This window comes from Frankliniella occidentalis, unplaced genomic scaffold (assembly GCF_000697945.3).
Source record: "Frankliniella occidentalis isolate FOCC.00 unplaced genomic scaffold, Focc_3.1 Scaffold76, whole genome shotgun sequence".
Taxonomy (NCBI): Eukaryota; Metazoa; Arthropoda; class Insecta; order Thysanoptera; family Thripidae; genus Frankliniella; species Frankliniella occidentalis.
In genome coordinates, this window is record NW_026267206.1 from 1,036,512 (window position 1) to 1,044,579 (window position 8,068).

Below are 8,068 nucleotides of genomic sequence, written 5' to 3' on the forward strand. Positions count from 1 at the left end.
ACAGTCCCCCCAGTGGGCCAAGTACGCTATTGTTGTGGCGTAGAGAGGGCGACCGAGGGCCCGAGGGTCGGGAGGGTTGTGTCCCCTCCGCTCCGAGGGGTGATCGGGGTGCAGACAGCGGGCGGTTGACCTCACCCCGGCGGCGGTGCGCAGGCTCCACAGCCTCAGAGGAAAGTGTACGAATGTCGCACAAACTGCGGGTGAGTGGAAAATATGAAGACACCTGTATGTGTGAACGACCATTCACACACTTGGGGCGAGGAAATGACTTCCTATCCAAATGTACGCATCTCTATTAACTCACCTACAAGTGTGTGTGAAACTTTTGTCGCACATCTGCAAGCGCGAGATTTTTTCACTCACCTACAGGTGTGCGACAATCGTACACTTGAGTTGTCAGTGTGGGTGTGAAAAGAACTCGCTACGAGAGAAGGTGAGGAATTTGAATAATACTCGATACTCAAATAATAGATTTGAACCTAAAAAATATCTTGCATAGAGGAACGTGTATTTTATTCAAAAGAACATGAACATAGGAAGAAAAGGTTGAAGAAAGCAAATAGCTATAAATACAATCACCAGGCACAAAATGAAAATCAGAAAGATACAAAAGACAACTTTTCAGAAGTATGAGCACACGTTAACTTTCCCAAATTACCACCACCAAAATCATATTGGAATACAGAACCTAATCCTTTTTTAAATTAATCTACTACTTCTTAATTTTATGTGTGATGGGTTCGGATGTGGCTCGTGCGATTAGCTGTCTGAGAAAAACATTCTTCACACTGATCACACTTGTATGGCTTCTCACCAGTATGTGTCCTTATGTGCTGCACAAGGGTATTTTTACTAGCAAAACGCTTGTTGCAGAAGTCACATTGAAAAGGTTTCTCACCAGTATGTGTCCTGATGTGTACAACAAGAACTTTTTTTGCAGCAAAACGCTTGTTGCAGAAGTCACATTGATAAGGTTTCTCACCAGTATGTGTCCTGACGTGAGCAACAAGAACCTCTTTTGTAGCAAAACGCTTGTTGCAGAAGTCACATTGATAAGGTTTCTCCCCAGTATGTGTCCTGGTGTGTAAAACAAGATCGCTTTTTACAGCAAAACGCTTGTTGCAGAAGTCACATTGATAAGGTTTCTCGCCGGTATGTGTCCTGATGTGTACAACAAGAGAAAATTTTGCGGCAAAACGCTGGTGGCAGAAGTCACATTGATAAGGTTTCTCACCAGTGTGTGTCCTGATGTGCTGGACAAGGTTAAATTTTTTAGCAAAATGTTGGTTGCAGAAGTTACACAAATACGGTTTCTCACCAGAATGTGTCCTGGTGTGATGGACAAGGGTGCTTTTATCAGCAAAACGCTGGTTGCAGATGTTACACAAATAAGGTTTCTCGCCAGTATGTGTCCTGATGTGCCCATTGAAGTGTGATTTTTGACGAAAGCACCGTTGACACGTTTCACATTTAAATGGCTTCTTGCGTGAGTGTACACGCAGATGTGTCTTCAGTTTAGATTCGCAAATGAACGTTTTGCTGCAGGAGTTACATTTAAAACCCACACCGGCTTCATCTGGCAAGTCTCTCTTTAGAGGGCTGTTGGTGGGAGGGGTCTCATCGCACTCGCCGCTGTGTGTCACATCATGGGGCGCCTCCTCAGCATCGTCTCCAAGCACGTCACTATCGCCGTCGTCGGATGCCAATTCGTCGCGCGGAGAGTGTGGAGGGTGCACTGCGTCATCATCGAAAATCTCCAGCTCCAGTGCCTTGGCTAGGTCCTTAGTGTCCTCCTCGCGTCGTCGGCTGCGGAGCGAGTAACTCCCGGTGACCAGCGGCGAACGCGGCACCTCGTCCTGGGCACCCTCGGTATCATGTGGAAGTGGTCGTGCTTGTTGTGCAGGCTGTGTAAGAACTTGGACACGAGATACGGGTTCGGCGTCACGTGCAAGTTGACGAACGGCTTGACCACCTCGATGGTCGTCCTCGTCACCGCTGCTCGCCTCGGCCTTGATCTCCGTGTCCCTCCAGTCGCCCGCTTCTCGTCCTGGCGGTATCCTGGGCCGCGCACCTGCCGACAGGAACAGCACCGCGTTAGAGCTCGCCCAGACCGCCTGCACCGGGGACCACCCCAACCACCACCGACACGGCATGCACGAGCAGGACGGGGGCGCCGCTGCTCATTGTCAGCCCTGGGAGGGCCCGACGAGGGCTGGTCCTGCAGGAGCTGGTAAAGAGTGTCGGAGGCCGGAGGTGCGCGCCAAAAGAGAAGACCGACGCCAGCGTCCACGACGGCATCAGAGGGCGGAGGACTGGAAGCACGACCAGGGCCTGTAACATAGAGACGGGTGAGGTGTGTGGCAGGGAGGAAAGTACATAACGTTTCGAACACCTCTAGGCGCCGCTAAACATCTGTTCTGGTCTTGACAATAGGTGAAGTCGGGGCCCAGAGGAAAATATGGCGATAAGCTAATTTATAAAAAGCGCAACAACTTGCTCGATGTGTTTTTTTTCCACGGACGTGCACTTTATTCATAAGAACGTGAACATAGCAAAAAAAAGAAAGGTTAAAAGCAAATGGTTTGAAATACAATTAGTAGTGACAAAATAAAAATCAGAAAAAACAAAAGACAACTTTTCAGAAGTATTGCTACACATGTTCCCTTTCCCAAATTAACACCATCAAAATTAACTTGGGATACAGTACTTAACCCTTTAGTAAAATAATCTACTACGTAATTTTATGTGTGATGTCTTTGGATGTGTCTCATGCGATGACCTGCCCGAGCAAAACATTCTTCGCACTGATCACACTTGTATGGCTTCTCACCAGTATGTGTCCTGGTGTGTGCAACGAGATTCTGTTTTACAGCAAAACGCTGATTGCAGAAGTCACATTGAAAAGGTTTCTCACCAGTATGTGTCCTGATGTGTTTAACAAGAACTTTTTTTGCAGCAAAACGCTGGTTGCAGAAGTCACATTGATAAGGTTTTTCACCAGTATGTATCCTGATGTGATAGACAAGGGTACTTTTATCAGCAAAACGTTGCTTGCAGAAGTCGCACAAATAAGGTTTTTCACCAGTGTGTGTCCTGATATGTACAACAAGATGGTATTTTGCAGCAAAACGCCGATTGCAGAAGTTACACAAATAAGGTTTCTCGCCAGTATGTGTCCTGATGTGCCGAGTCAAGGTTGATTTTTGAGTAAAGAACTGCTCACACGTTTCACATTTAAATGGCTTCTCGCGTGAGTGTACACGCAGATGTCTTTCCAGTGTAGATGTCTTCATGAACGTTTTGCTACAGTATTTACATTTATACCCCACACCGACTTCTTTAGGCAAGTCTCTCTTAAGAGGGCTATAAGCTTCAACTTCAACTTCCCCGGTAGGAGTCTTATCACACTCGCCGCTGTGAGTCACATCGCTCCGAACGCGACCGTGTTGGCGCACCTCCTCGACATCATCTCCAAGCACGTCACTGTCGCTGTCGTTTGATGCTAATCCGGCGCGCGGAGATTGTGGAGGGTGCACTGCGTCATCAAAAATCTCCAGCTTCACGGCCTTGGCGAGGTCCCCGAAGTCCTCCGCACGACAGTCGCGGGTCGAGTGCGTCCCGGCAACCACCAGCCCCAGCTGCTCGTCCTGGACACAGTCGGGATCGTGGCTGTGCTCGACACCGCCCGGCTCGGCCGTCATCTCTGGGCCGCTCCAGTCCGCCACCTCTTGTTCTGGCGGATCATCGCCGTGCTCGACTCCACACGGCTCGACCTTCATCTCCGAGTCCAGCTTCCCGTCGGCCACCTCTCGTCCATGTAGATCATCGCCGTGCTCGACTCCACACGGCTCGACCTTCATCTCCGAGTCCAGCTCCCCGTCGGCCACCTCTCGTCCTGGCGGTGTCCATGCCCGCGCACCTGCCGACAGGAACAGCACCGCGTTAGAGCTCGCCGGGGACCGCCCTACCATCAACACGGCATGCACGTGCGGTACTGCGATATACGGCGCAGAGCAAATATAAACAGGACAACAACTTTTCTATTTTGGCCAAGGACATACAATTTATTCACTAAACATAGCAAAAAATGGTTGAATACAAAAAGTTTTAAATACAATCAATGGTGACTAATTTAAAGTTTAGAAAACATACAAGAGACCACTATTTACAAATAAATAATGTCAAACGCGTTACCTTTTACATATTACAACCAGTACACAAAATGATCTTGTCATGGACACAAGCTAAAATATTTGTAAATTAATCTACCATTCGATTTTGAAAGTGTTGGGTTCGGACGTGTTTATCGAGGCCACGTTTCTCAGCAAAACAGGATCCACACTGATCACAATTGAATGGCCTCTCACCGGTATGTGAGGCCATGTGCCGAACAAAGGTGTTCCTATGAGTGAAACGCTCAATGCAGAAGCTACACCCATAAGGTTTTTCGCCAGTGTGTGTCCTCGTGTGGTTGGCGCGGTACTTTGATCTGTAAACCGCTGCTCGCAAATGTGACACTGAAATGGTTTCTCGCCTCAAATTCCCAAAAGTGGAAAGTATATACAGCCAGGTTGTATTCTTTACCGTAAAAGGTCAGTGAATAACGAGGAAAGCTAAAACAACTACTGTACTTTGAGTTAAAGACTCTAAGCTTACGTATTAATTAAAATGGTACTACGAACACTTTCTACGGCTAACTTACCCTAATCCAAAAAAATACCCCTCTGAGATTTTTTTTTTTTTTTTTACAACTTTACGACACTCGGCTACACTGCCAAAGAAGAATGCCTTTCGGCACTTAAATGTAACATGTACTGGACGAAAATTGCATTATCTACTGACTGTGCCTGTCCACTACAATAAAAAAATTCAAATTACAAAAAAAAAGGCCCAATGAATCTGCCGTTTGATTTAAACTTTGCTGAGTTTGGAGATATACTCATTATGCGATTAGATAGACAATACGTTTCACACACCAATAGTAACACACACATTTACACACACTATAACAACACTTGTGTGGCTTCTGAACTGTGAGTCTTCATGTGAATCCTGAGTTTTCTTTTAATGGCAAAGCGTTGCTTGCAGATGTCGCATTCATAGGGTCTTTCCCCAGTGTGGTGTAACCTGATGTGCTGGGCGTGCGCAGTACGATCGGAAAAACGGTGCTCGCAAAAGGGACACTGATATGGTTTCTCGCCCGTGTGTGTCCTGATGTGCCTAGTCAGGTTACTCTTTTGGGTAAAGCACTGCTGGCACGTTTTACATCTAAATGGCTTTTCGCCAGTGTGTACACGTAGATGATCTTGCAGGGTGGATTTCCTAACCAGCGTTTTACTGCAGTATTTACACTTGAACCCCGCACTGCCGTGGTTAGGCAAGTCTCCCTGCGGAGAGCTACTGGTGCTAGGACTCTGGCCACGCTCCTGTTCAGGAAGCACCGCGTCGGCGACGACCTCGAGGGCCTTGGCGAGGTCCTCGGAGCCCTCCCCGCCACGGCCGCCACGGCCGGGGACCGAATAGGTCTCGGTGTTCAACAGCCCCGGACGCTCGCCCCAGGCATCGTCGGGATCCTCGCCGTACTCGACACCGCACGTCTCGGCCTTGATCTTCGGGACCAGCATCCAGTCGTGACGAGCAGGGCCTGCAAACAGAGAGACGTCTCAGTTGTGCGGCAGAGAGTAAAGTTTCGTTTCGAACACTCCTTCCGCGGACGCCCATTTCAGTCCTCATAGGAGAAGTGCAGGTAACCAGATCGACCAGTATTGGCCTACAGCAAATTTGTTCCGAAGAATTGGGGTGTTTTATTGCACTTTAATAAGACTTTTATCAATATAATCATCGAAAAAACAGCACAATAATGTTATAAAACCAAATGAAAATCTGACTTTCTATACTCTCATTTCCTTATGGAGACGCTTACGGTGAATTTTGTGCTAACATATTATGGATCACAAATTATCCATAATATGGATAAAATTGTCCGTATTACAGACAATTTGATCCATATTACAGACATACCTTCATCCGTAGGGTATGGACGAAAGGTCTATACCTTACGGAGGAGGGCATGTCTGTAATATGGATCAAATTGTCTGTAATACGGACAATTTTATCCATATTATGGATAATTTGTGATCCATAATATGTTAGCACAAAATTCTCCATAACATACGGATAGCACATCCATAGGGAAATGAGAGTGTATAAACAACACTGTCAATTGATGGTACATCTACTGCACTCGTCCACAGCAATACAAAGAGTATTTGTTGTTGTGGCGTCTTGTGCGCGACATTATTACTACAGGTCAGTTAATAACATGACGAAATAGAAAATAAATTAATAAATAATAACGGTACTTTGGGTTAAGGATTCCAAGAAGCTTACATATTCCTTAAAATGGGAAAGAGTAACTTGTCCTAATCCAGCAAAATATCCTGGTAAGGAAATAGTTTCACAACTTTGCTGCAAAGCCAAAGGAAGAATGTCTTTCGGCACTTACATGTAACAAGTAATAGACAAAGCTTTCAATATCTACTGTACCTGTCCACTAGAGTACAGAATTTGCAAATTACAAAAAATACTAATTAGATATAGATAAGAAGAATACAAAAGACAAATACTCAGCAATATTTGCAGACATATTAGACTTTACGAATTGTCAGTAGTAAAAGTGCCTTGGCATGGCCGCAAACTAACATATTTGTAAATGAACCCGCCATTTGATTTTAACTGTGCTGGGTTCGGATATATTTATATTGCGATTAGACAAAAAGGCAAAACGTTTCACACACCAATAGTAACACACTATAAAAACAATTGTGTAGCTTCTCAACGGTGAGTCTTCATGTGAATACTGAGTGTTTTTTTGATAGCAAAGCGTCGCTTGCAGATGTCACACTCAAAGGGCTTCTCCCCAGTGTGCGTCCTCGTGTGAACAACAAGGTGACTCCTTTGAATAAAGGACTGTTCGCAGAACTCGCATTTGAAAGGCCTCTCGCCGGTGTGAACACGCACGTGCTCCTCCAGTTTATACTTGCCGGTGAACGTTTTGCTACAGAATTTACACTTCCACCTCCACGCCATGCCGTGCACTCGCAGGTGACTGCCACTGGTGCTGGGACCTTCGTCACGCTCCCCGCTGCGACCCCCGTCACCATGTCCGTCACTGTCGTCGTCACTCGACGCCAGCTCGGCGCGCACAGAGTGTTCCGGGAGCACGGCGTCGCCCTCCATGACGGCGTCCTCGGCGTCGCGCTTGCGGTGGTCGCGGAGCGAGGAGCTCCCGGTGACCACGAGCCCCAGCCGATCGCCCTGGGCGTCGGCGGCGAGGTCATCGCCGTGCTCGACCTGGACCTCCGGGTCCCGCCCCCAGTCGGCAGCCTCTCGTCCAAGAGGATCGTCGCCCTGGTCGACAACGCTCGGCTCCTCCGGCTCCTCGACCTCCACCTTCCAGTAGGGCACCGCGCGCTCCGCCAGGGTCCCGGCCCAAGCACCTGCCGGGCAGGAAGAGGACCGCGTCAGACTCGCCTGCACCGAGGGACCTCCTACCAACGAAACGACATGCACGTGCAAGACTAGGAGGAAGCTGCTCAGCTCGGGGAGGAGAGGACCCGGCGGCGGGGGCTGGGCCTGCAACACAGACGCGCGTGAGGGGCTGGTCGAGTGTGTCGCCGAGGAGCAGACGGCCGCCCGCGTACACGGCCCCGCGCACCGGACGAGTGGAAGCACAAGCAGGGCCTGCAACAGAGAGGCGTGAGAGGAGGTGACCGAGTGGTCCCTAAAAGCGTGTCGGAGTCGTCGCGCGCCGAAGCAGAAGACAGTCGCCCGCATCCACGGCGTCCGCGTCCCGGCCCCGGCCCACTCGAAGCAGAAGCAGGGCCTGCAACGGAGACACGCGTGAGCTCTGCAGCAGACTAACGACTGCACAAGGGATTTTAATTTTCCAAAAATGTATTTTAAATTTTTCGTAAGGTTTTTTTTTAATTTCTTAAATTTTTTCCTAGGAATTTTTTCTGGAAATATTTCAAATTTTTCCTATCTTTTTTTCTATAATACATAAGGT

At 48.1% G+C, this 8,068-nt stretch overlaps 3 protein-coding genes across 3 annotated transcripts; all 3 read right to left on the reverse strand.

Moving 5' to 3' along the window:
* Positions 1-487: 487 nt before the first annotated feature.
* Positions 488-4,261, reverse strand: LOC113206896 (zinc finger protein 182-like). The gene is made up of 2 exons (XM_052268796.1): positions 2,744-4,261; positions 488-2,176 (listed from the first exon to the last, which is right to left on the reverse strand). The coding sequence occupies exons 1-2, from the start codon at positions 3,969-3,971 to the stop codon at positions 726-728; spliced, it is 2,679 nt and encodes an 892-aa protein (XP_052124756.1). The 5' UTR covers positions 3,972-4,261; the 3' UTR covers positions 488-725.
* Positions 4,260-5,654, reverse strand: LOC127749664 (protein glass-like). Its single transcript, XM_052268749.1, has one exon. The coding sequence runs from the start codon at positions 5,622-5,624 to the stop codon at positions 5,004-5,006; it is 621 nt and encodes a 206-aa protein (XP_052124709.1). The 5' UTR covers positions 5,625-5,654; the 3' UTR covers positions 4,260-5,003.
* A 140-nt stretch (positions 5,655-5,794) lies between these two features.
* Positions 5,795-7,952, reverse strand: LOC113206876 (Krueppel-like factor 9). The gene has a single exon (XM_026423159.2). It carries the CDS (start codon positions 7,834-7,836, stop codon positions 6,835-6,837), a length of 1,002 nt encoding a protein of 333 aa, XP_026278944.2. The 5' UTR covers positions 7,837-7,952; the 3' UTR covers positions 5,795-6,834.
* Between the last annotated feature and the right edge of the window lie 116 nt (positions 7,953-8,068).

Coding starts and splice junctions, on each gene's coding strand:
- LOC113206876 (XM_026423159.2), bottom strand. CDS start 7,836: ATGCGGGCGACTGTCTTCTGCTTCGGCGCGCGACGACTCCGACACGCT.
- LOC127749664 (XM_052268749.1), bottom strand. CDS start 5,624: ATGCTGGTCCCGAAGATCAAGGCCGAGACGTGCGGTGTCGAGTACGGC.
- LOC113206896 (XM_052268796.1), bottom strand. CDS start 3,971: ATGGTAGGGCGGTCCCCGGCGAGCTCTAACGCGGTGCTGTTCCTGTCG. Junction 2,177..2,743: donor CATCCAAAGACATCACACAT/AAAATTACGTAG, acceptor GACAATGAGCAG/CGGCGCCCCCGTCCTGCTCG.